The following is a 27,125-nucleotide window of genomic DNA, read 5'->3' on the forward strand; positions in this document are numbered from 1 at the left end:
ATGTGTGGGCACAGGGAGGGCTGGCCAGTGAGGTTGTCAGGGGCATCCAGGCAGGGCTGCTCCTGCCCACACATTCCACGTCAGCCCCAAGTTCCTGCGGTCACTCTGCCACTACGGCATCCATCCTGTGTTCCCTAAATGGACTTCAGTTGTGTGGCATCAGCTCCAGCCCAGAGCCTGCCCCCTCCCACCCCTTGCCCCCTTGCTCATCCAGTCCCAGAGCTGGTGGGCAGACCTGCTGTGCAGAGGCCCTGGTGATGCGGCGGCCATGCCTGTCTTCATTTCTGCATGGCGGGAGGGCTACATGTAGCCTGGCCCTAAAGACTGACCCCATGAAAAGGATTTTGGAGTTTTGGGCCCTCAGCCTCTTCCCATGACAAGCCCACCCGCCCTGTAGTGCCACTCAGCCATTCCTTCGGCATCCAGGACTCTGGGTGAGGTCAGCTGGCTACCCCACCCTGTCCTGGCACAGGGACCCTCTGCAGTACCCCAAGCACACACCCTTGGCCTCCTTCCTGCAGCTCCCCCACAACTCCCAACTGTGTCACTGGGCTATATTAGGGCGGATATTTTTGCGTCTCACACCATGAGTTCCCCAGAGGCCCTGCTGGCTCATTCCTGGATTCTCGGCCCCAGAAAAGACCTTGAGCCCAGCATTTATCATCATAAACAGGGCGCTTATCTGAGAGGTGGTCCCAGGGAACGTGGTAGGGGAGTCTTCCAGGACAGGGGGGTATGGGGCTCCTGGGCACAAAAACTGTTCTGAGTCCCCCATTTCTTGTTCCTGGGACATGGGCCTCCTTCAGCCTCCAGGGCCTCCCCTGAGCTCCAAGGGCAGGTTCAGACAGTTGCTGATCAGGGAAGGAAGGGGATGCAGAGACCAGGGAGGACCAGTGAAGACCCAATAGCACAGCCTCAGGGCAGGATCCTGGTTCCCCCTCAAGGGAGACACACGATGACTTAGGCACCTTATACACCTAAGGGAAAAGTTATAGTCCTTATGCTTCTTTTAGAAATGAATACTTTATATCAAACATTTTTAAATAAGGTGGGTTTTTTTTTTTTTTTTTTTTGATGTAGCAATAGATGGTGCTTCCTATGTAATGCGTGAAATTGCAAGGTCTAGCAGTTGGCCTAATAACTACTGTAGTGTTGAAACAGTGATGATGGTTATCCATATTTTGAAATATCTGGGAAAAAACTGCAATGTGACTTGAAAACATATATAATTCTATCAATGACACCATCACGGGTCCTGCTAGTACTGCTGTGGTTTGTTGCCACATCATTGAAGGAAAAAAAAATTTCAGGTAGAAGTCAGTGAAAGTAAAGATGTATTTTTTTTCCCCAAATTTTCAGACTTCTGAATTCAGTCCTTTGTTCTCTAGGCATCCCACGGACCCCAGATTAAGAACTCCTGGTCCAGGGATTGAATCTGAGCTGCAGTTGCAATCCGAACTGCAGCTGTGGCAATGCTGGGCCCTTCAAGCCCCTATAGTGACCCAAGGTGCTGCAGTGTGATACTCAACCCGCTGAGCCATGGTGGGAACTCCAATTCCTGGTCTAGTTTTATCTTTGATAGCACATATATGTAATTGCATCAAATGTAGTTTTCAAAGTCTGATGAAATTTAAAAATAACGTGCCCAACAGGTTAAAAAAAAGAAAGAAAAAGAAAGAAATGCTTAGGAGTTCCCGTCACAGCACAGTGGTTAACGAACCCGACTAGGAGCCATAAGGCTGTGGGTTCAATCCCTGGCCTCCCTCAGTGGGTTAAGGATCTGGCGTTGCTGTGAGCTGTGGTGTAGGTTGCAGTCTCGGCTCATATCCTGCATTGCTGTGGCTACGGTGTTGGCCGGCAGCTGTAGCTCCAATTCGACCCCTAGCCTGGGAACCTCCATATGCTGTGGGTGCGGCCCTAGAAAAGACAAAAAGACCAAAAAAAAAAAAAAAATGAAAGAAAAAAGAAATACTTTAAAATTGAACAGCTTAGAGTCCTTCCTTGTCCTTCTCCCTTGCTTAATTTCACCCTAAACACAATCACCCATGAGCTAAAGATCAGGAACCCTGAGCTCAATTGCCTATGGATTAAAGATTATTAGCACATGATATTTCCCAGGAACTTTCCTAGTTTGTTCCAATCTCTGATTGATATGCCCTTTTCCCAAGTACTGCTATTCTAGGCAATAACCCAGTAGACCAGCATCTGAATCATGGCCTGACTCCAGCTTTGATGACGAAGGTGTTCCCCCAAAGAAAGAATGCATGTTTGCCCCAATCACGATTCTATCTGGAACCCTGTTTTTCTTCTCTAGACTGTAAGACTCCCTGCAATTCTTCCCCAGAGGAGGGCACAGTCTTTAAGGCATGAGCCTGCTGTGGCCTTCTTTGCCTGGTAAAGCAATAAAAGCTATTTTTCCTCCTTCACCTCAAACTCTGTCTCCCCCTTTCTCTTCAGCACCGGTGGACAGAGACAACACATGGGGGTTGGGAGGAAGCAGCTGAGGGTGCCTGGAGCTCAGTCCTGTCCTGCCAGGACCTTTGGGGGCCTCAGAGACCCACCTCACGGGTGTGCAAATTCCTCTCCTGCCAATGCTTGAGTGAGGGGTGCTGCCAGATGCTGGGGTCCTGTCCCTTCAGGCAGGTGGACAGGCAGTTCCAACAGGCAGGCATACCTCCTGGGGGCTGTGCTGGGGCTGGAGAGGGGGCGTGAGCCCCAGCCTGCAAAGGCATTGCCCACCGCAGGAAAAGAGAGTGCCTGATCTGGGTGCTGGACCCTTCCAGCATAGCTGCTGACCCCCCAGGGGAGCCCCTTTCAAGGATGAGGCCATCACGCCCCTCGCCCACAGTCATGCCTTGAGATGCTAATAGAACACTTTCCATCCCATCCCGAAGCTGACAGCACTAACGGCCTGAATCCAGCCAGAACACAGATTGGGACTTGAATGTGCCGGGACTCGAAACCGGCCTAAACCCAGATTGGGACTCAAACTCATGGTTTTAAATTAGAATCACTCACCCTGTGTCTGTGTCTCATCCAATGAGGTTCAGGTTCTTCATGTCTCCGCACAGAAGGAATTCAGTGAGAGACAAAGTGATAGACAAGAAACAGATCTATTAAGATAGGATGCTTGTGAGAGACGCAAGCGGGGAGGCAAGGAAGCTCTGCCTGAGGAGCTGGTGGGCTACAGTTTTATCATCCAAGGGACATGGGGGTTGGAAAGGCCCGCCTCTTCCTTTCTGAGAGTAGCAGCTCCTCCTTAGTATCTGGTAAGGTGTGTATTCAAATCAGCAGAAGGGAGGTCCTCAAACTCCTGCCCTTGGTCTGAATCTGAATGTAGGTCTCATCCCATCCCCCACCCAATGACCTGAGGCAATTCTGGCACCTCCACTAGTCTAGCAAGCCTGCCTTGTTCTGATGGCTTTTTTGAGCAATTTATTCACTTACAGTGATCTCCCAAGTCCCCTCGATTTCCCTCTCTATGATCCTTTATCGGAACTTCTACAACCACCTGTGCCTACTCCATCCCTATCAAGCCAGCTGCCTCTCTCAAAACAAGGACGGCATCTGGGTTCCATCTGAAAGATGCCTGCTCTGTGGACTCTCTGGGTTCGGACAGTAAATTAATAATATCAAGTTTCCATATGAAACAGTTAAACTCCAAGGGGAAATCTGGTCTCTGACGATGATGAGGACACGGGACCAGCCCCTCCTCGCTGCTCCCCCTTGGCACGAGCCTAACCCAGGGCTGGCGAAGCATCTGCCACCCAGCCTGCCCAACACAGCAGAGGCTGCCTCTGTGCTTCACTCACAGCAGAGAAGAGGGCCTGGGACTTAGTGACCCTTTCCCAGAGGTCTGCAGAGGCCCCACCGGGACCTGGGGACCCACTGCAGCAGCTTGCCCTTGGGCCCCCGGCCGCCTCTGTGCTCCATGGATCAGAGCTGCAGCACTCAAAGCCCTTCTGCAACAAAGGATCACCTCCCAGATGTGGCGGGACCATCGCTACAAGCCTGGCGGCACCAGTGCGAGAGGCTTGGCAGCAGGCAGGGCAGGCATCCACATCCTGTTTGCCCAGGAGGGAGTGGAGACTTGCCCTCCAGCAGTGTCTGCTCTGTACCCACACCTCAATGGCCAGGGTTGGACTCTGGCTTGTTAGTCACCAGCAGGACTGACAGTGCCCACGGCCACAGGGACTCAGGTGGACTCTCCCTCGAGGTGGGATGTCAGGAGCACAGCAAGTGGCCTGGCTGTTGTCCCCTAGGCTTCCGACCCTCAGCACAGGTAGCCCCCAGACCTGGAGGGTGCAGGGTGACCCTGTTTGAGCTGCCACTAAAAACAGCCCCACAGGTTTGGCCGGCAAAGGGAAGTGGCCTGGGGTCAGCAAGTGGCCGGGCTGTCCCCTGCCTGTGAGATGCAGATGTCTGCTCCCAGCGCCTCCCAAAGGCCACTTTCCTTGCTTAGAGGTTGGCAGTATATTAAAAAGATGAAGAAATGCCAAAATGGGTTACAAAACCCGTGCATCTTACACGTCAATGGGTACGATGATGATGATGTGATTTGAAATAACAAATATGTATTCAGTCTTCACCGCTGTCCTGGCACAGCTCCAAACCCCTTGGAACTGTCTTTGTTATGTCAATGAGGTTATTCAGGAAATCCCCAGGGCAGTTGACCTGTGACCCGGGGGAGGAGGAGGCGTGGAGGTGGAATCAGTCACCAGGGGCCAGTGATCCAGTGGATCAGGCCTGAGTAAGGAATTCTCCGTGGAAAGCCCCAGGGTTCAGGGAGTTTCAGGGTTGGGAGGCCTGGAGTGTGGGGGGAACAGGTACCTGGCGAGGGTGCGGGCTTGCACCCTGCTCTCACCCTGCCCTGCGTGGGCGTCTCTTCCAGCTGGCTGTTCCGGCTCTTATAATACGCCTACCATCTTCTCAGTAAAATGCTTCCCCCAGCTCAGCCGCTCCAGCAAATTAATCAAACTGAGGAGGGGATTGTGGGAACCTCTGATCTATAGCTAATCGGGCAGACGCACCCAGGAAAACCTGTGCTTAAGGTGGGTATCTGGGGAGCGGAGGAAACTAGTGGGACGGAGCCTGTGGGGTCTGTGCTGGCACCAGGTGCATAGCGTCAGATTGAGGGGACGCTCAGCTGCTGGCACAGAGAACTGCTTGGTGTGGGGACACCACCTTCCCCCGACATCTAGAGGCCAGAAGTGACGTGTTGTGTGTGTAAGTGAGGCAGACTCACTCGCGGGACAGAAAGTGGAGGGAAAACGGGGTGCTTTTCGTGCTTGCAGACTTCCCGAATCCCTTCAGGAGATGGAAGACCGGGCTCTGACCCAGAAGTGCAAGAGGAGCTACAGCCAAGCCCTCGTCTGGAGTGGAGGAAAGGGTCTCGGGGCTGGACTGGGGTTTGTCTGGCCTGTGCTGGGGGCCTTGCCCCTCCTGTGCATGAGGGCTGTCTTCAAGGCCAACCCCTGGGGCCCCAACTTCATCCCAGCACCTGCCTTCTGGGCTGGGAGCTGCCATCCCTGGTTGCCCTAGAGCGGGTCCTGGCCCCAGGTGCACAGACGGGCAAGACGCTGGGTGGTGGCTGCACTGGTCAGAACCTTTATTTGCACGGGGCCAGTTGCTCACCCAGCTGAGGTCACTCTGACTGGACAGGGCCCCAGAGGGGGCAGGGGGCTCCCGCCACATTCAGGGCGCGGGGCTGGGTGCTGGGAGGCCGAGCCCACAGGAGGGAGGCTGGTCTTCAGTACTCGAAGGTGACCGTCTTGACCCGCAGGTACTCATTCAGGGCTGCCTCTCCTGCAAGACATGGCGAGCCAAGGCAAGATGTCCCTGTCATCGTGACCCTCAGATAGCTCCTCTGCCGGGCAGGCACATGCGTCCCCAGGCTGCTGTGGTTTTACTACCCATCCTCCCACCACCCTGCGGGCTCCCTGGTCCCTGTGGCCGAGAGGCAGCATGTGGCTCCCTGAACCTTGTCCCCGCATTTCCAGCTGCTGGCTCCCCCAGTGGCAGGGCAGGGACGTGAGGGCAGCCAGGAGAAGAGGGTGCTGGGCAGAACTCCTTGCCCTGGGCAGGCCAGGGGCTATGCCAGGCTCCCTGCCTGTGACACCCTCACCACACTAGGGCTCACAGTGCCCACACTCAGGACACGCTCAGCCCCCATGGGCTCCCCTCTCTTTGAGGAAGAAGCCTGAGGCCTGACAGTGGCCCCCCCCCCCCCCCGGCCACAGAGCACTGGCCTCTCTGCAGCTCCAAGATCAAAGCTGGCTCCTCAGGACCTGCCGTCCCCTCTGCCAGGAGCATGTGACCTTCATGGCCAGCTCCTCTAGCGCTTGGGTCTCAGCACAGAGGACACGTCCTCAGACAGGCCCAAGGCCTCCAGCTAGAGCCACCTACCAGTCTCTAGCTCACATCACTTTGTCTGGTGTGCTTCCAGACCTGCCTTAGGTGTCACCTGTCTCCTCCCTGTAAGAAGTGAGCAGCCATCTTGTCACCCTGGCCCCTGGACGGAGCAACCTCAAACAGATGTTTGTTGAATGAATAAAGAAAAGTGGGCATGATTAGGTTACCCAGGTCTTTGCCAAATCCGGACTGCTTGAACCCTCCAAAGGGGGCGGCCACGTCGGTCTTGTTGTAGGTGTTGATGAACACTGTGCCCGCCTCCAGCTTGTCGCTGACGTACAGGGCCTTATTGATGTCCCTGGTGAAGACACCAGAGGCCAGGCCAAACTCTGTGGCGTTGGCCCGAGACAGCACGGTGTCCATGTCGCTGCAAGGAAACCGAGGAAGAGCTCCGTGAGGAGGGGAAGGGCCAGCCCTGGACAGGGGACCCAGAGACATGCCACAAGAGGGGAGCCCAGCCCACTCCAAGCTCCCACCTCACAGGCGAAGCAAGCCTGGTGGATGACAGGTGGAGGAGGCAGAGGGGGCAGAGAAGGAAATGGGAAGGGAGCGCCTAGGACGGCGCGTGATCGGCCACAAGGACCCTTTAGGTCCATGGGTGTGTTCCTCACTTTATAGACGGGGGGCGGGAGCTCAGAGAGGGGGCAGGCTAGCCCCACCACACATGGGACAGCACATGCATGCTGGGGCGTCCCTGTCACAAACATCACGGGCTTGAAGATGCAGCAGGTGGCTGCTTTGGTCATTCTAATGTGGGTGATTGTTACTTTTTGACAGTTGGTGGGAAGGACAGGGGACAGAGGACAAGGTGCCATTCTGTAATATGCTCAAGGCCCAGGAGAAGGCACAGCCGGGGTCCAGCTCCTCTGTCTGGGCTGGCAGGTGCCTTGGGGGCCAACAGGACAGGGTGGACATGGGCTCTGGGCCATTGACGGATCTGAAGGCGCCTCTGGGAGGGAGCCAGGTGCTGATCAGAGGTGAGGTGGCCCACTGAACCCAACCAAACTGTAGGCTCACCGGCCAGATAAATAATGGTCACCGAGGTGTGGGTGGTTTGGGACACAGCAGTGGATACTGAGCACAGAACCTGAGACACATGGAGAACACTCCCGGGGGAGCAGAAGCCCTGCGGTCCTCGTGGTCTCCACCCTCAAGGCTGAGGCCTGCGCAGGGGCCCGGCTACGTGGACGGTCCCCCGTATGAATCCTCCTTCTGGCCCCGCAGCTCAGTCCCACGAGGATGAGAATCAGGCCCAGGATGACAGAGCGGGAGCCCTACCCGTCAGCAAATCGGGAGATGATCATGATGGGCCCGAAGGACTCCTCCCGGGCTATGAACATGTGGTCCTCCACGTCCGTGAAGACGGTCGGCTCAAAGAAGAAGCCTGTAGGGACAGAGGCCACACTTGTGGGAGCCCGGCTGCCAGGCCTTGTACAACCTACTCTAGCAATGAGGTTCGGGATGCCTGCACTGGGCTGTGACCCTCCCGGACGGGCAGAGAAGGCCAGGCTGCGCTCAGAGCTGGTCTGCCCGCCACCAGTGCAGATGCTCAAAGCTGGACAAAACCTGGGTTTTTCTAGGTTTAACCTGAAAACACCAGGATTCTGTGGCCAGTGCTGCCTCCCGGATGGCCCTCCCTCGGTCCCTGTGGTCAGTGTCCCTGGAACAGGGCTGCTCAGGATGGCTTCCCTTCTCCTTCCTGGCACTGTGGGGCGGGGAGGGGCAGGGCAGCTTCTCTGTGCTCAGGGGCCAGTGCTCTCGGCCAGGACACTCCTCCCAACCAGACCGCCGCCCCACAGAACTGCTTCTGTGCAGAGGCTTCTTCCTCTGAGTATTTCTCCTCTAGACAGAGCCACGGGCCCTGAGACCCACTGGACAGATTTAATTTGGCCTGATTTAAGAGTTCCCCAGTGGCCTACTGGGTTAAGCATCCGGCATTGTCACTGCTGTGACAAGGGTTTGATCCCTAGCCCAGGAACTTCTGCACGCCATGGGCACAGGCCACAAAAAAAAAAAAAAAAGAAAAAGGCCTGATTTAGACAAAATTAAGAGACTTGAAATTTTCTCTAATGTTTAGAATAATGGATTTTTTTTTTTTTTGCTTTTTTTTTTTTTTTTTTTTTTTTAGGGCCATATCCACAGGATATGGAGGTTCCCAGGCTAGGAGTCAAATCAGAGCTACAGCTGCCGGGCTACACCACAGCCACAGCAATGCAGGATCCCATCCGCATCTGTGACCTACACCACAGCTCGCGGCAACGCCAGATCCTTAACCCACTGAGTGAGGCCAGTGATTGAACCTGAAACCTCATGGTTCCTAGTCGGATTCATTTCCGCTGTGCCACGACGGGAACTCCAGAAAAATTTAAGTTTAATAAAATGTTTCTTATCTTATACACTTACACAATGTAATTACAATTTTTAAAACATGAGTCACGTATGAACACATGTTGGCTCACGTGATGTGGCCTGTACTCATTCAATCTGCAAATGAAATGTAGCCCCATGTCCCTGAGCTCCAGTCCGGTCAGTCTCTGCCCTCTGTGACCCTTCCTGCCCCTCCGCACTCTAGGCCCCGAGGAGTCTGATGCCCTCATTCTCTGGCCTCCGGCGGGATGAGAGGAGCCTGCATTCAAACACTGCCCCTCACGCGGGTCCAGGAATCCTGCCTTCACTTCCCGCCAGTCCCAAGCTCTGGCCTCCTGGAACCCTGAGTTAATGGGGGCAGGGAAGGGGGTAAGCAGACAGTGGCAGCAGGATGGAGCACCCGTGACCTTCAGAGCCCCCAGGGCCTGAGCCTGAGGTCGCCTGAACCATGAGGTCACCAGAGGCAGCGGCAGAGACAGGAGGTGTTTGTTCAGCAGAAGACCAGCAAATGTGCAGAGAGAGGTAAGCGTGGCCCAAGTGTGGGTCGAGCACAAGCCGCTTAGACACAGATGGTGAGAGACCCTGGGGGATGGAGGGAGGGCCACAGGGTGGGAGGGCATCAACTTGGGGGAGTTGTAGCTGGACTCTGCAGCCACGTGAGGACGTGAGGATGGACCGGGGGCTCAGGAGGAGCGAGCCGGCATGACCGTGGAAGGGGTGCAAGAGCGGCAAGCAGAACCTCCAGGTCTTAGAGAATCAGGCACTTAATTAAGAGCAAGGGGTAGAGAGGGAAGAGCCTAGAATCCATCTTGGCCTTCCCTCCACGATCCCAGGTTGGTGCAGGCTTGGTGTGAGGCTCGGCGCCAGCCCCAAGGATCAATTGTGCAGGAGACAGGCATGAACCTGCACCTGCGGTTCTGGCTCAGAGACTGGATTGGATGGAAGATTCTAGAGGGGCAGGTGTGCGTGTCTGCCATCAGGCAGGGCTGAGGATGGTTTTGGTACCACTGGGGGGCCTGGGTGATGTGCAGGTGGGGGTCCAGGGGTCAGGAGTCTGGACAAGGAGGAGCTGGAGATGGGTCCTTGGTAGGTCTGAGCCACCACAGGGGGAGGCGGGGGCTTGCCCTGCATTTAAGGGACTGGTGGAGAGGGAGTTTCCAGCCAAGGGTGGGGACAGAGAAGTGACAGGAAAGAGGAAAACCATGAAATCCAGGGCAAGGATCCATGGGGGGCAGGGAGGGGGGATTTCAAGATGCAGAGAGGTTTGTGGCCATCAGGGTCTACTTGGATATAGATGAAACCAGGTGCACGGCCCTCGCCTTGCCAGCCTCACACCTGCTCTGGCAGGTGTCCCGCAGCCAAGGTCCACCTTCCCCACCTGTGGTCCTGACGGGACCTGAATCTGAGAACCTGGCCTCCAACACCTCCGGTCAGCCAGGGACTGTGCCCCCTGCTGCTCCATCTGCCGGGTGGCAGCGAGGGCTGACTGACCTGGCCGAGGGACTTGGTTCCCCCCGCAGACCAGCGTGGCCCCCTCCTTCACGCCACGCTGGCAGTACTCCACCAGCTTCCGGAGGTGGGCCTGGTGGTTCTGCGGCCCGTGGTTGGTGTCCCGGTCGAGAGGGTTGCCGATCTTCATCTTCCCCACCTCTTCCACCTGTGCGAGGACTGCCGGTCAGGGGGCTCGGGGTCGCGGTTTCTGACCACCTGACCCACCTCCCATGGATGCCTTTTTGGGTGACCAACCACGGGCCCCGGAACAAAGTCCACGTGCCAGACGCTGGAACCACATTCTGATTCCAAACCAGCCCGCCGGGCTGAAGTCTCAAAATCACCCTCTGTGCAAGGAGACCTGGGCCTGACATCTGGGGGCTGGGACAGCGCAGGTGTGCGTGTGGGGGTGGCGAGGGCTGGAGGGGACAGGTATGGAGGGGGGGTCGGGTGTGTGTGAGGATGGGGGAGGGCAGGTGTGCAGGAGGCAGACGGGAGGGCAGGTGTAAGGTGGAGGGGTGTGACTGTGAGTCAGGCCAGATGTGTGTAGGGGGCGGGGTGTGAGGACAGGTGAAGACGGTGTGCGGGGGGGGGCGGGGGCGGGTATGCCGTGGTGGGGGCTGGTGGTCAGGGCAGGTGTATGGGGGTTGAGGGTATGGGGGTGGGTGAGAGCAGCAGAGGCAGAAGTGGGGTGTGGGGGCAGCACAGGACTGAGGCGCTGAAGGGGTGCTTATTCTGAGGACACCAGGACATGGGTGGGTGGGGTGGGGTGAGAGAACATTGCTGTAATGCCCTGTGACAAGGTGGGGCAGACTGAGTGGAGGGGAGGGGCCTGCTCCAGGAGGCCCCTGCCCCTGATCCCATGTCTGCCTGCTTCAGAGCCCAACGGTAAGGCCTCCTCCTCCGGGAAGCCTTCCCCATTGCCTTGGCCAACGTGAGGCAGGTGTGGGCTTTGCTGCCTGGAGATGCTGGTCTGGGTGTCTGTGAGGAAGTACCAGGTGCTGACTGATGATGCCCAGGCTGGAGAGTCAGAAATGCCCCAGGTATGGGAACCCAGGCGAACATAGCCACTTGGAAGCAGACACCAGGGCTCCTGGGCTCTAGGCTGAGGCACCCCTCCCACTTGTCAGCTGTCCCCTAGAGTCCTAAGACCACACAAGGTCATCCCCACCTCTCTGAGGCCACCTCCGGTCAGGCCTTCCTGTCTCACCCCAAACAGCTCAATCAGATGCAGGAGGACAAGCCCCCGGGGACCACCCTCTGTCCTCCCATCAGGAAGTGTTGGGCTCCTCTGACTGCTCCGAAGAGAGTCCCCAAGCGGGTGCCAGGCCCCCACCTTGCCCCAGGCTGGCCACCCGATTGCTCCCAGGCCCCGGGGATGCCAAGGGCAACCTCGCTGACTCCCAGATTTGTGCCTCGCTTCCTGAGCTTGGGAACGGTGCCCCCTGGACGGCTGTCCTTCAGACTCTGCCCTCCCCCCACCAACTGGGGTTGGGTTGTGGGCTGGCCGCCCAGTGCTGCGCTTCCACAACCACATCCGCTTGGTGAGCCGGCCCTTGGGCCCTCCACCTCCATCCCTGCCACCTGACAACTCCTGTGTGGGGCCTATCACAGTGAAGGACCAGCTCAGAAGAGCTGACCCGCTCCCAAACCATGGTAGGGTCTACAAACAGACGTGAAAGCTCTCGTTTCCTTCCCAGGCTCCTGCCCCTTCAACCTGGGCTGGTCTGTGCCTGGCTTGGCCAGTAGAAGGTGGCAGAAGCAGCATTCAGTGACTTCAAGAGGACTCTACTCTCGCTCTTGGGGGTCCTGCCACTGGCCCTGCCTGTGTCTGAGCACAGACTACACAAAGAAGGGCCACAGGCAGAGATGAGACAGCCCAGCACAGTGACCAAGTGCCAATGTGTGGGCCAGGGGCGTATGTGCTGCTGTTCTCTAGCCACGTGGTCTTGGGAGCGGTTTGTTATGCTCCCTTCTAGAAAACACATCTGTCCCCCACCCTGCCCCCTTTCGTATTTCCTCCCCGTTACTCCTGCCTGCTTTTCTTGTCATCCTAAACACAGTCTGTCTAACCTGCAGGTAGAGCCAGTACCCCCCAGCACCTCACATCTACTCTGCAGGAGTCTCTGAGCTGAACCTGAGCCACCAGCCCTGCTGATGCTAGAGGCTGTGGATGGTCCTTCCTAACAGACAGGGGAAAGGATCCCCCTCTCTTGTCCTGTCCTGCACTGTCAGAGGAAGGGGGAGGTACCAGCAGCACCACCCCCCCCCGCCGCCACCAGCCACCCACATCACACTGTCTCATCCCTTTATCTGTGGGCACCCTCCCTGAAGCCTAGCCCTTGCATCCACACCCCAGCCCCTGTATGCCTCCTCTACCCCTGTATCCACATCCCAGCCCTTGTATCCACATCCTCTGCCCCCGTATCCACACCCCAGCCTCCATCTCTGAGCCCTGAGCCCCTGCAACTGGTGAACCAGCAGCGCCAAGACCCTCAGCAGAACTTACCACCTTCTGCACAAACTGGTCATGAATCGAGTTCTCCACAAAGAGCCGGCCGGCTGCGATGCAGTTCTCACCTTTGTTGAAGAACACTGCGCTCATCCCCTGGAGAAGAGACCAGAGTCCTGGTTATGACCCCCGCACCGGTCCCAGCCCCTGAGCGGGCCAGTGCCCCCTCTGAGAAAGAAGGGAGGAAGGCTTGTGTCTGGGCTTCCTGCCACCATTCAGGCCCATCAGTCTGGTGACATCCCCAGAGAAGGAGAGGCCAGAGGGGACTGTGTGGCAAGTGAGGCCACACGGGAGGGGACAGAGCTGAGTCCTGACTCCTGCTGCTGGGGAACCAGGCTGGAGGCGGGGGGGAGGAGAGGAGTGAGTGAGCCTGGAGCCCCTCCGGCTGGGGGGCTCCCAGGGGGGTCAGAGCTGCCCTCCAGGAGCTGAGCCTGGAGCTGGGGTCTGTGCACCTGGCGCAGGTGGCAGAGGTGGCCTCTTGAGAGGGATGGTGCCAGCCAGGCCCAGCCTAGAAGAAACGTCCTCAGAGGCCAGGCTGGGCCTCCTGGAAGCTGGGACGCACTGTCCGGCGACATAGACTGGCCTCTGCTGGCCGCTAAGACCTGGAGCTGACCGGCCGCTTCCCTCAGTTCCGTTCTAACGAGGCTGAACCTCTTTCTTGCTGTGCTGGACATGTCCTCCTCCGGGCACAGCTGGACGGAGATGGGGGCAGCGCGCCTGGGCCCCCAGATGAAGAGGGCTGGACTGATTTGCTCCCACATGTGTGCAGAGGGGGACCGATGCGTGATAACGCCAATGACAATGTCGGAACAACTGGCCCACAGTACCTGGTCCCCACCTTTCAGACACAATAGCTAAATCTTCTTCCCATCCTCCTCATCTGGGTGAGAGCAAGAGGCCCAGAAAGGCTAATTTGCTTGCCCAAGGCTGCCCAGCGAGGCTGCAGTGGCGCTGGGCAGGTGTGGACCTGGCACAAAGTCCCAGGGCTGGTCGCTGCTGGGAGGGTCCCCCCCCGGGTGCCCAGGGTGCTGTGTGCTTTCCTATGGGTCAGGGAACCTTGCCAGGCTGGTTTCAGAGCAGAGGGAATCCTGGCTCTCACTTCTGGATCTTTGAAGCTGACATCAGTCACCAGGCAGTTGTGAAACCTCCTAGGAGGTGTGGCTCTGGGCACGAGCCACTCCTTGTGCCCAAGGCCTCTTCCTTCCTCCTGCCTGGTCCAGGCTGACTGTGCGTGGACCCCACCCCCGTCCCCTGCGGCCCTCACCATCTGCACAGCCCTGCTGAGGTCACAGTCGGAGAAGATGATGAGGGGAGACTTTCCGCCCAGCTCTAGGGAGACCTTCTTCACATTGCTCAGGGCACAGCTGAAAAGAACAGAGTGTTGGTGGCCTGGTCCCCAGGAGCCGGGACCCTGTGGACTCCAGGGGGAGGGCCCAAAGCAGCTCCAAAGCAAGCTTCACTCAAAGAGCAACACAGGGTCTGGGTTGGAGGGAGCTGCCCCCACTCCGACTGTGGGCCAGGCTCTCCTCCCCCCACCTCCACCCCCTCGCCGCCCCCTGCTGCCTCCTCTAGCCTGGCACCGCCCTGGCCCACCCTGGGCCACCACCCCTCTGCTCCATTCTGCCTTCAGAAGTTGGCTCAGCCTCACTTATGAGCCCAACCCCAAGAGGAGGTCACGCACAGCCACTGAGATGGGGACAGGCATGGTACCCAGAGAAGGAGACCTGCCTCATGAGGGGGTGGGGAGGGCAGGCGGGGCTGCAGAGTAGTCGCAGGGTGGAAGCCCACCACTGCACAGAGATGGTGCTCCATCTCCACAGCTGGACACCTGGGGGCCCAGCAAAGAGGGCAGTCATGTGTCCAGAAAGAGGGACTCAAGACCCTGCAGGTCGGTGGGCTGGGCACAGCCCCAGCTCCTCCCCCGTGCACCTGTCACTCAGTGGACACTCAGCTGCAGCGGGGTACTTGATGCCTGGGGCAGCCAGGAAGGGGCTGCTGCCCTGGGATCTGGCCCCCTCAACCTCTCTAAGCTCAACCACTGATTGTGCAAACCACGTTCATGGTGCTGGTGGGGAACCAGGGTGTGTGGTGGATTAGTGGCACAACTGCAGGGGTTTGAGGCTGGAGTCCAAGGACTAAGCCCAGGGCTGCAGCAGGAGACAGTAAAAGCTTCCCATACCAGCTGCAGGAAACAGCAATATTTGTTTAGTACCCACATTAAAGGGAAGCTCAGAAGAAATCAGCGAAGGAGTTCCTGTCATGGCACAGTGGAAACAAATCTGACTAGGAACCATGAGGTTGCAGGTTCGATCCCTGGCCTCACTCGGTGTGTTAAGGATCCAGTGTTGCCATGAGCTGTGGTGTAGGTCGTGGACGCGGCTCGGATCTGGTGTTGCTGTGGCTGTGGTGCAGGCTGGCAGCTATAGCTCTGATTAGACCCTAGCCTCCTCCATATGCTGTGGGTGTGGCCCTAAAAAGCAAAAAAAAAAAAAAAAAAAAAAGGAAAGAAATCAGTGAAAAATTAATTCTATTATATTTGATTTAACCCCAATAATAAAAATATTACCACTTCAACTTGCAATCTACACAAAAATCACTGAAGTCCTTTGCCTTGTGCTAAGTTTTCGAGATCCGTGTCTTCTGGGCTCACAGCCCTGTCCCAGGCCACCATGTGTGCTGGTTGGCCCCAGACCATGGTGAGACCCCTGCTCCTCAGTGCTGCTTTCAGCCAGGGCTTGACAGACCCGTGAAGTCAGGGCCTTGTAGCTTCCTGGGATGGCCGTAGGCTTGGGCTCACACATAGCACCGGCCTCTTCCAGACCCTGGGACCAGAGGCCAGCATCCTGCGGGGCCGGCCATACCACTCACCCACCACCTACCTTTTCATGATGTGCTTTCCCACCTCGGTGGAGCCCGTGAACCCAATTTTCCGCACATCGGGATGGTCCGAGAGCCTCTGGCCGACCAGTGAGCCTGTGGGAGGTGTGGGCGGGGCAGGCAGGGTGGTCACAGTGCTGAGGACATGGGCCCGGCCACCCTCCCCATCCACCCAAGGCCAGAGCTGTGGGTGTGTTCTCACACGCCGGTGCCCTCAGGGCCCTGGGACCACTGGGCCTCGCTTCCTGGTGTGGGTAGAACCGTGTCCCCTCAAAATGCTGAAGCCTCAACCCCTGTATTTGGAGCTGAAGTCTTTAAAGGGGGGATTCAATTAAAATGAGGTCATCAGGGCCGCCCTCATCCAACATGATCAGTGACCTGATGAGAAGAGGAGGTGAGGACACAGACACTCAGAAGGACGACCATTTGAGGACACGGGGAGAAGGTGGCCGTCTACACGCCAGTGAGAGAGGCCTCAGGAGGAATGGGTCCCGCAGGCCCCTTGGTCTCAGATGTACAGACATCCAGACTCCAAAACTGGGAGAAATCAACAGGCGTTGTTTAAGCGGCTCTGTGTGCGGTGCTTTGTTGCAGCAGCAAAGTCACACACTGGCCTTGTGTCTTTCCACCCGGCAGGAGAGACCCAAGGGGAGGGTACCCAACAGGGCCCGCTGCCCCTCCTGTTTGGCTGCTTGGAACCCTGGCTGCTTTTGCTGCACGGCCCCACCAGGCCAGGCCTGCAGGGTCCCAGCCCAATGTGGCCAGTCCCCTCGGACCCTTCTGGGCCTACAGGGGTCCCAGCCCAACGTGGTCAGTCCCCTCTGCCCCTCCCAGTCCCCTCTGCAGCAAGACCTCAAGGTCACCTCTCCCTGCTGACATCTCTCCACCTCTGCCTGCTCTCTCTGCATGTCCTGAACCCAGTACTCTCCTTGACTCTGTGTGACAGCACCGGGGCCTCTGCTACACCCTGGTCTTCTTCCCTTCTCAGTGCACGGTCTCCTCAGTGACCTCAGCCTGGCTCACCTCTTCAAATGCCATCTTCAGGCATATCACCCTCTAGATTTGTATCTTGAGCTAAGCCTCCCTGCACCCAGAGACATTTGTCATTCCTCAGCTGGCTCGGCACCTCCACTTGGATAGCTCACAGCCTCTCATATTTAGCGTATTTGAAACTGAACTCTTCAGCTTTCCCCAGACCTGCTCTTCCCCCACGGTCTCCACCGCAGTAAACAACCTCTCTCTGCAGCCAGCTGTTCAAGCCCACAGTCAGTCCACACACCACCCCCATCCATGAGTCACCCAGCCCTGGGGCTCCTCCATGTCCTAGTCCCCCAGAGCCACTGCCCTTGCCTCTGAGCCTCTAAAAGTGCCTATGGCAGAAGCACCTGTGACATTCTGGTTCAGGAGGCTGGGAGCGGGGACGTGCACTCCTGTCACGCTGATTCCATTCCACCATGCACACTGTTTAACAATCACTGTTTTGAGGAGGAACTATTTGCAAAAAAGATCTCTGATAATGGAGTATTACCTCAAACATCCAAAAGCCTCCAACAATAAGAAAACAAACAACCCAATCAAAACATCGGCAAAAGATCTGAAAAGGCATCTCATCAAAGAAGATAGCCAGGTGGCAATAAGTGTATGGACGTATGCTCAACATCATAAGTTATCAGGAAAATTTTTTTTTTTTGTCTTTTTGATGTTTCTAGGGCCGCTCTCACGGCATATGGAGGTTCCCAGACTAGGGGTCTAATCGGAGCTGTAGCTGCTGGCGTGCACCAGAGCCACAGCGACGCAGGATCTGAGCCGCATCTGCAACCTACACCACAGCTCATGGCAACGCCAGATCCTTAACCCACTGAGCAAGGCCAGGGTTTGAACCCGCAACCTCATGGTTCCTAGTTGGATTCGTTAACTACTGCGCCACAATGGGAACTCCAGGAAAATTTAAATTAAGACAGCAACGAGACACCACTACACGTCCAGCAGAATGGCCAGGCCCAGAGCACTGACCACACCAACTGCTGGCAAGGACATGCAGCAGCAGGAATGCTTGTCGCGGCTGGTGGGGATATGGCAGGTGCCGCCACGCTGGAAGACAGCTTGGTGGTTTCTCACAAAAATGAAACCTACTCTTACCATATGATCCAGCAGCCATGCTCCTTAGTATTTACCCAAAGCAGTCAAAAACATATGTCTACATAAAACCCTGCACAGCAATGTTTATAGTAGCTTTATGCATAATTGCCAAGAGATGGAAGCAACCAAACTGTGCTCCAGGAGGTGAATGGATGAACAAACTGTGGTCCATCCAGACAGTGGGATGGTATTTGGTGCTAAAAAGAAATGACCTATGAAGCCATGAAAAGATATGGAGGAAACTTAAACGCTTCTTACCAAGTAAAAGGAGCTAATCTGACAAAGCTACAAACTTTATAATTACATAATACTATTCTGGTGAAGATGAAACTCTGGAGACAATTAAGCAATCAGGGCTTTGCCGGGGACTCGTGGGGAGGAGAAATGAACAGATGTTCCCTCCTCCACGGGGGATTTTTAGGGCAGTGAAACTGTTCCATCTGATACCACAATGTTGGATACATGTCATTTTACATTTGTCACAGAATGTACAATGCCAAGAGTGAATCTTAGTGTAAACTAGAGACTTTGAGGGATGAAGACATGCCAGTGTAAGTTTGCCCATTGTCACAAACGTGGGACATTTGCACATGAGGAGACAGGACACAAACGGGAACTCCCTATATTTTCCATTCAGTTTTTCTGTGAACCTAAAACTGCTCTGAAAAATACGGGCTACTGAACAATAGCAACAACAAAAGCACTGTTTTAGGCTCTCCAAGAAATATTTACAAGAAGATATCGAATACTAGATCACAAAGAAATTCTCCATCTTAGAAAGCAGACCTAGAATTCCTGTTGTGGCACAGCAGAAATGAATCCGACTAGGAATCATGAGGTTGCGGGTTCGATCCCTGGCTTGGCTCAGTGGGTTGAGGATCTGGTGTTGTTGTGAGCTGTGGTGTAGGTCACAGAAACGGCTTGGATTTGGTGTTACTGTGGCTGTGGTGAAGGTTGGCAGCTGCAGCTCTGATTCGATCCCTAGCCTGGGAACCTCCATATGCCGCCATTGCGGCCCTCAAAAGACAAAAAAAAAAAAAAAAAAAGAAAGAAAGAAAGCAGAACTTTTTGAAGTTCCCTTGTGGCTCAGGGGGTTAAAGATCTGGCATGACCACAGCTGTGGCGCAGGCTGCCACTGTGGTACGGGTTCCATCCCCGGCCAGGGAACTTCCACATGCTGCGGATGCCATAGAAAAAAGCAAAAAAAAAAAAAAAAAGTAGAATTTTCGCAGGCTATTATGGGATGAATCCCACTCACATTCCCATGTGGCCAGCCTAACAGCCAGTACCACAGAATGTAATTTTATTTGGGAATAAGGTAGGTTGTTGTTGGGAATGTCCCTATAAGAGGGGAGACCTGGATACCGACACACACAGGAAAAACGCCGTGGAAAGGTCAAGGCACAGCTCTCGGAGCTGGAAGAGGCACAAAGGCCCCCTCCCTCAGAGCCTTTAGAGGAAGCCTGTCCCCGCCCCACCCTGACACCTCAATCTCAGATTTCTCCTCTCCAGACAGCATGTTTTGTTGTGTGAGTTCCCAGCTGGGCTACTCCACTGTGGAAGCCCTAGAAACTGATACTGACTTCTCTGACCATGAGGTGATAAAGCTAGAAGCATAAGATCAGAATTTTAGGGAACAAACACCTGAAAAAAATTAAATTGCTTTGACCTTACTGGCTCAGAGAGACCATCAGAACTTCAAAGGGCATATTGTCTAAGAATAAGAAAACGTGGAGTTCCCGTCGTGGCGCAGTGGTTAACGAATCTGACTAGGAACCATGAGGTTGCGGGTTCAAACCCTGGCCTTGCTCAGTGGGTTAAGGATCTGGTGTTGCCATGAGCTGTGGTGTAGGTTGCAGATGTGGCTTGGATCCCACGTTGCTGTGGCTCTGGCATAGGCCGGTGGCTACAGCTCCGATTGGACAGACCCCTAGCCTGTGAACCACCATATGCCGCGGTAGCTGCCCAAGGAAATGGCAAAAAGACAAAAAAAAAAAAAAAAAAAAAGCAAAAAAAGCAAACGTGAACATATTCCACAGGCATGGGATGGGAGTCACCTCTGAAGGCCATTACAAGGAGCCCTATTGGAGTTCCCGTCGTGGCGCAGTGGTTAATGAATCCGACTAGGAACCATGAGGTTGCGGGTTCGGTCCCTGCCCTTGCTCAGTGGGTTAACGATCCGGCGTTGCTGTGAGCTGTGGTGTGGGTTGCAGATGCGGTTCGGATCCCGTGTTGCTGTGGCTCTGGCGTAGACCGGTGGCTACAGCTTCGATTCAACCCCTAGCCTGGGAACCTCCATATGCCGCGGGAGCGGCCCAAGAAATGGCAAAAAGACAAAAAAAAAAAAAAAAAAGGCAAAAACAAGGAGCCCTATTGGCAGCTTCCCAGGGGAATAACTGGTGAAAATCAGTAAAAACCACCGTTTAAAGTCTCCGGAAATTTTCCTAAGGACAGACAGCAGGCGAGGAGGTATTTATTCAGGAGAGTCTGACGTCGGGGCTGTGAACCATTCTCTCTGTGGACTAGGCAAGTGTGGTCAGGAAGGCAGTCCAAGGACGTGGTGTCCTTGCAGGAGGGGATGGCCAGCAGGGGCTTCCCTGCCTCCAACTTTGAGTGTCAAGGCCAAAGCCCTGGTGAGGGTGGCTTCCACCCCCCACCCCAATAAGGTGGGACCTCATCCATGTGGCCCAGCTCCCTCATGGGGCCCTGTGCCTGAGGTAGCAGCTCAGAAATTTTGGTCAGGGAGAGGCTTTCTATGGGAAAGGAGACCTCCTGGGGTTCCCTTGTGGCTCAATGGGATTTGGTGTTATCAGTGCAATGGCCTGGGTCACTGTTGTGGCAAAGGTTTGATCCCTGGCTCCAGAACTTCCACATGCTGTGGATGTGGCCAAAATAAACATAACAACAACAACAGAGAGCTCCAAAGCACTCCCTGAAGGAACTGACTTCATCTGCAACTGTACAAGGAACTTGAGCCCTAAGGACATTCTCCAAAACAATGGAGACTTTGGGGTGAACAATTAAGGGGAGGCTGGTAAGTCTATTACAGCAATAACATAAACCATAGTTTCCAGTGAGTATACCAGACAGAGCCAGGGAAGAGCCAAACATTAAGGGCCAGCCCTGAAAACCAGCCTAGCAAAGGGGCCCGGATTTAATTGGGTCAGACTGTAAGGCAATTTATGCCCCAGGGTATTGCTGAAACAACAGAGCAACCAGCCTGCAGTTGGTGCAGTTGACCAGCTAGTGTGATGACAAAGGAGGCAGATGGCTTAACAGATCAGAGGAAAGAGACCCTCTATAACTGCTGACACTGGGGACTGTGCATGGCCCAGGGGTATGCCCTCTGCGGGGCAACCTCACAGGCTGCACACCACAAGGGAAGGAAACTTTACTAAAACAGTCTAGCCACGTCACTAAACAAACAAGAAAATGATGGAAAGGGGCCAGGGATTCAGTTTTTTATAAAGAAACTTATGAGGCATGGAAAGAAACAGCAAAATGTGACACATCACAGGAAAAAAAATAGCGGGCAATGTAAACAGACATTGAGAAGGCACAGGTGTCACACCTAACAAAGACTTCAAGGCAGCCCTTATTAAGATGTTCAAATAACTGAACAAAACCACTTATAAAGGCAGCTATGATACAATGTCTCATCAAATACAAATTTAAAAAGAACCAGAAGCTAAAAAGTACAACTGAAGTGAAAACTGAGCAGAGAGGCTCAACAGTAGGATTGAATTGGCAGAAGAGTTAGTGAACTTGAAGATGGCTGGAAATCATGAAATCTAGAGAAAAGCAAGAAAAAGAATGAAGAGACGTGAAGAGCTCCTCAGAGGAGAGTGGAACAGCAGTAAATACAACAATATACTCATAATGGAAGTACCAGAAGGAATGGAGAAATAGAAAGCAGTAGAAAAAATATTAGAATACATCATGGCTGAAAATTCCCAAGTCTGATAAAAAACACTATCCTGGATTAATGAATTCCATATCAAAAACTGCAAAGAGATCCACACCCAGATGCTTCATTGTGAAAGTGCTAGAAAACAAGGGTAGAGAAAACTTTGAAAGCAGCAGGAGAAAAATGACTCCTTATAAATAAGGGAACTTGGTAAGATCCACAGCTGACTTAGCAAAAACAACAGAGGCCAGAGGCAGTGGGATGGTACAATCAGAATGCTCAGAGAACTGCCGCCAAGAATCTTTCATCCGGCAAGCTAGCTTTCAGAAAATAAAGGCAAAAGAAAACATTTCTGGATAAACAAAAACTTAGATAATCTGTTGCTAGCAGACCCACCTATGAGAAATACTAGAGGAAGTTCTTCAAGATGAAAACAAAAGACTTGGACAGTAATTCAAATCCACAGGGGAAAAAAAACCCCAAAAAACCACAAAGGACACCAGTAAAGGTAATTGTATGCTTATAACAGACTGAATTTCCTTTCCTGTCTTAATTGATAATTCCCAAGTTATGTAATTTATGCCAGAGCACAGACATATGTACCGAAAATGGACAACATCTGGGGAGGCATTTGATGTTAAGTGTTAAAGCTAAACCCCTCCAGGTGTGGGTCTCCCCCGCCAAGGGAGGCCTCCTTGGCTCCCAGGCCCACTGTGGGCACCCACCAGGGCACAACATGCAGCAGGCCCTGTTCTGACCACAGGCACCCCGTGCCCCGTCCACGGCCCTTACCAGATCCTGGCAGGATGTTAACCACACCCTTGGGAATGCCGGCCTTCAGGGTCAGCTCTGCAAACTTCAAGGCTGTGAGCGGGGTCACCTGAGGAGGTAGGAAAGCAGGTCAGGTCAGGAGGCACTGGGAGGTGCACTCAGCCTTGCTCTGCAGACAGGCAGCCGTGTTCCTGCCCCACTGCAGCGGGGAGCTGGGAGAGGGCCTGCTGAGACCCAGCAGTAGGCCTTCTACTGGCAGGGCTCCAGCCCCCCAGCCAGGCCTGGGACCCTCTGCACCTGCATGCCTCCTCCCCTTGTCCCACCAAGCCCTCAGGACTGCCTAGCAGCCTGCCCCTCTGCACCGCCTCCTCATCCTCTGGGAGCTGGTGCTGCCTTCTGGCCTCTGCAAGCCCCTTGGTGCCCAGGCAGTGCCTGGCCCTCCGTGGCTGCATGTGATGTGCTGGCAGCTGCCCCAGCAATCAAGTGGCCACCCTACTTCTGGAGGAAGAGGGGTGACTCTCCTGGCCTGTGTGTCATCCACACCCCGCCCACCACCAGGTCTCAGGCTGAGGGGAGCCTGTGGGTGCCCAGACCTTGTGGTGGTCTACCAGGGACAAGTGCCCCCATGCTAAAGGGAGAGGCTAAGGGTCATCTCAGGGGTGGCTGGAATGCAAATGTATGCAAATTCCTACAAAATGTGTTATGCATGTTAAATGCTCAGGGTAAATCCTCTAACTGTATCATTTTGTTGGTTTTTATTTTGTTAACACCCTCAAGGCCAAATTGCCCCAAAGCAGCTGAAGTGCCAGCTTCAGTTTGTAACCAAACTCTGCAAAGTACAGATGAAGGAGTCGAGGCTCAGGGAGGGGTGTCCTCACCGCAGGGCACCCTGCTCAGGCCCTCCAGCCTGCACCAGGGACTCATACATCCCACCACTGGGCTGGTGAGAGGGGCACGAGTGGTGGACACAGAAGCTTCCCCAAGGTGTTTGGTCTCCGAAGCACCAGCTTTAATTGTAGACGCCGGGGCTGCCTTGGAACCCGGAGCCTGGGCCGCACAAGGGAATGGAGAAGGGTTTCTGCTCCAAATACCACCCACTGGAAAAATCCTTGATGGCTCAGCAAGCAGCTGCAAGCACAGCCTACTAGCCTGACTGGGTACCTAGTGGCCCATGGAACACTGGGTCTGCCCCGTGTGATGGCCCACGTGGGCCAGCCCTCATTTGCAGAAGCCTCCTCCCCGAGGGGAGGCCAGCCAGTGTGGGCAAAGGGGCCTAGGCCCACCTCCTCGCTTGCAGGGTGCCTCCTAGGCCCTCCCAGCCCAGGCCACCAGGATGCACCCACACGTACCTGGGCGGGCTTGATCACCACTGTGTTTCCAGCAGCCAGGCAGGCGGCCGTCTTCCAGGACAGCATCATCAGGGGGTAGTTCCAGGGGATGACAATGCCACAGACCCTGTCGAACCAGGGAAGCAGACCTTGGTGTCCCTACTTGGCCTGGGTCCCTGCCTGGACCTGCCACAGCCTCCCTTCTCCTGGGCCAGACATCCACTTCAGGGCCAGGCTCCTGACGGGGCACCAGGAACCCTGCAGCGGGACAGTTCATACCTTTCTCCCAGGCCCAGATGAGGCCATATGTCCAGTCTGACAGTAGCCCCTCTTCCCAGCAGGGTGTCACAGCAGGGGACACTGCACAGTTATTGATGGGACTATGAGACAGTCGAGGGACATGGTTTGGTACAGGTGGCACCAGGAGAGGGGGAGGTGACAACAGGCACAGGGGAGAACAGAGAGGGCCTGGGGCCACAGAGGTGGGTGGAGAGGACATGGGAGAGTGTCAAGAATCACACATGTGAGCATGGATGAGGGTCCTCCTGGGTTAGGCCACGGTCAGTCCCAAAGAGATGAGAAGGATGCAGTCAGTCTGGGGCCCTGATAAAGCCCACCTGCTTTGCATTAGAAGACAGTGTCCAGTGTCAGTGCTGCCCCTCGGTCCCAGAGAGGCCTCTGTCTGGGTAGTGTCTCCATGGAGGGAGTCCCCATGTCCCAGGAGATGTACTGATGACACCTGTGCCCCCAGCAGGCATGTGGTTCTGCCTCCTCCTGACCCCACAGAACTCGGTGACAGCCTTTCCTTGTGTGTCGGTTAGATGAGCTTGTCCACATGGGAGCCCTTGCAGACCAGGTGACTGCTGTTTCATTATCATCTTCACCATCTTCATTCTCATCTTCACCATCACCTTCATCTTCATCACCATCATCTTCAAACCATCATCTCCATCATCTCCATCACCATCTTCTTCACCATCACCTTCACCTTCTTCACCATTTTTACCATCATCTTCACCATCACCTTCATCTTCATCACCATCATCTTCATCATCTTCAAACCATCATCTTCATCACCATCTCATCACCACCACTTTCATCATCTTCATCTTCAAACCATCATCTGCATCATCTTCATTACCATCTTCTTCATCATCACCTTCATCTTCATCATCTTTGACATCTTCTACACAATCTTCATCATTTTCATCATCATCATCTTTACCATCACCTTCATCTTCACCACCATCATCTTCACTATCTTCTTCACCATCACCATCACCACCACCATCATCAGAAAATGTTTCCCCAACAGATGGCTGCTTGGCCAAGAGCAGGACGGGACAGTGAGGAGCTGCAGGGTTCAGGGCCAGCAGAGTGGGAGCAAGGTGGGCACTGGGGCAGGCAGGGAGGCCAGGCTGGAGGCTCGCACTCCTTCCTGGGAGTGATGAGGTGTGCTGAGGGGTTAGGAAAGCTGGTCCCCACCCCACGTATACCCAGTAGATCCAGAGGGACAAGTCAGTGGAGGGAACAGGGCCAGTGCCCCCAGGGACAGGGGAGAGGTCCCCAGGGAGAAGGAGGACTGAGAATGAGGCAGGCCTCAAAGAGGAAAACACAGCAGAGACATCCTGCCACCAAGGGCTGAACTGTGCCCATGAGTCCCCATGTTGAAGTCCTAACTCCAGAGCCCCAGGGTGTGACCTTATTGGGAAAACGGGTTGTCCCAGATATAATGAGTTAAGGTGAGGTCTCACTGGGGGAGGATGGGTACCCAATCCCCTTTGATGGCTGTCCTTATGAAAAGAGTGCCCCGTGAAGACAGGCCTGTCTCGTGCTTGCGAGGGCAGAGCCCAGGAACACATACAGCCCGCAGGCACCAGACGGGAGGTGAGGCGCCTCAGAAGGAGCCAGCCTCTCCCCACCTACATTGTCTAGGGCCCCCAGACCGTGAGACAACCGAGGTCTGATGTTTGAGCCTTCGGGATGTGGTGCTGGGTTACAGCAGCCCCCAGCAAAGGTCCAGCCCTGCCAGCCCAGGGGAAGCCAGGCAGCCGAGCAGGGCCAACATCCTCCTCAGTCCGATGGGTGGACTCCCTGGGTGGGCGGCTGGAGGATCAGTGGCTCACAAGCTCATGGGTGGGGCTCCAGTGGGGTCCTTGCTCCACACCCCTGGTACCATGGCTGGTGTCATGACCAGCCTGAGCTCTTTTTGGCAGGGAGTCCCTCCAGGGCGCCTGTGTCTGCATGGGGAGCTCTTAGCTCTGCCGCACGTGGTGTCCTTGGGCACCCACCCTCAAGTCCCCACATCCAGCCTGTGGGCAACTCGGGTCCTCAGTGGTCACTGCCAGTGGCCTTTGGGCATCGGATGGTGAGATGAGGCCTCTTGCTGCGGGCTTAGAACCTAGTCTTTCCAACACTGACTGGATATCTGGCCTCCTCCCCAGGCCGAGGGTTCAACCTTGCTTGGGGGAGGAAGTCCTTATCCACGCTATCCTCACGTGCTGCTTGTTAAACTCTGCAGATAAAATCGCTCAGGCCTTCTGTCTGTTCCTCCAAGACCCTGACTGATGGAGGGTTATTGGAGGGATTAAATATGGTCACAAAGTCACTCAATTACTGCCTGGCACGGGACAACAACTGTGGAAGTGAAGGCTGTTTGGACCCCAAGGGCAGAAATTTCATCAGTTTTCTCTGCTGCATCTCTAGCACCTGTTGTGTTTGGAAGGTGGGAGCTGGCAAATAAACCGCTGTCTGGGGGTTCCTGTCGTGGCACAGTGGTTAACGAATCCGACTAGGAACCATGAGGTTGTGGGTTCGATCCCTGCAATCCCTGGCCTTGCTCAGTGGGTTGAGGATCCGGCGTTGCCGTGAGCTGTGGTGTTGGTCGCAGATGCGGCAAGGATCCGAGTATTGGTGTGGCTGTGGCATAGGCCGTCGGCTACAGCTCTGATTTGACCCCTAACCTGGGAACCTCCATATGTCGTGGGAGCAGCTCAAGAAAAAAGGCAAAAAGACAAAAAAACAAAAAACCACTGTCTGTTAAACACAGAGGGGGCGGTTGAGTGCCCTCCTGCACTGCGCGAAAGGCCTGGTATGTGACTCACCCGATGGGCTCCCTCCTGGTCAAGGTCAGGTTCCGGTTGGGTCTGGCCTGGTTGATGGGGATGGTGCTGCCCTGGAAGAAGTAGAGCATCGGTAGAAGGGGCTCTGCCCCCACCCCTTCCCCTCTGGGCAGCCAGCCTGTGCCTGGGGCCCAGGGAGGGGCAGGGACAACTGCGTCCTGATGCCCCAGCTTGGGTATGGGCGGGCAGCTGAGGGTTTC

General features: G+C 55.2%; 1 protein-coding gene across 4 annotated transcripts in view; it reads right to left on the bottom strand.

The window, feature by feature from the left end:
- Positions 1 to 5,584: 5,584 nt before the first annotated feature.
- ALDH1L1 (aldehyde dehydrogenase 1 family member L1) overlaps positions 5,585 to 27,125 on the bottom strand; it is a 97,583-nt gene continuing 76,042 nt past the window's right edge. For 3 of the 4 annotated variants that reach the window (XM_084966595.1, XM_021098212.2, NM_001244647.1), the window contains 10 exon segments: positions 26,908 to 26,978; positions 23,825 to 23,930; positions 22,497 to 22,584; positions 15,661 to 15,754; positions 14,046 to 14,145; positions 12,779 to 12,877; positions 10,270 to 10,435; positions 7,690 to 7,795; positions 6,579 to 6,778; positions 5,585 to 5,805 (listed from right to left, as the gene is read on the bottom strand). In XM_084966595.1, the coding sequence (XP_084822721.1) occupies positions 5,750 to 5,805; positions 6,579 to 6,778; positions 7,690 to 7,795; positions 10,270 to 10,435; positions 12,779 to 12,877; positions 14,046 to 14,145; positions 15,661 to 15,754; positions 22,497 to 22,584; positions 23,825 to 23,930; positions 26,908 to 26,978 (1,086 nt within the window). In that variant the 3' untranslated portion in view covers positions 5,585 to 5,749. 4 annotated transcript variants of the gene reach the window in all.

The sequence above is a fragment of the Sus scrofa genome, chromosome 7 (genome assembly GCF_054392235.1).
Source record: "Sus scrofa isolate SSC_HxYL_T2T_F1_AM1 chromosome 7, Sscrofa_HxYL_maternal_Yorkshire_Landrace_v2.0, whole genome shotgun sequence".
Taxonomy (NCBI): Eukaryota; Metazoa; Chordata; class Mammalia; order Artiodactyla; family Suidae; genus Sus; species Sus scrofa.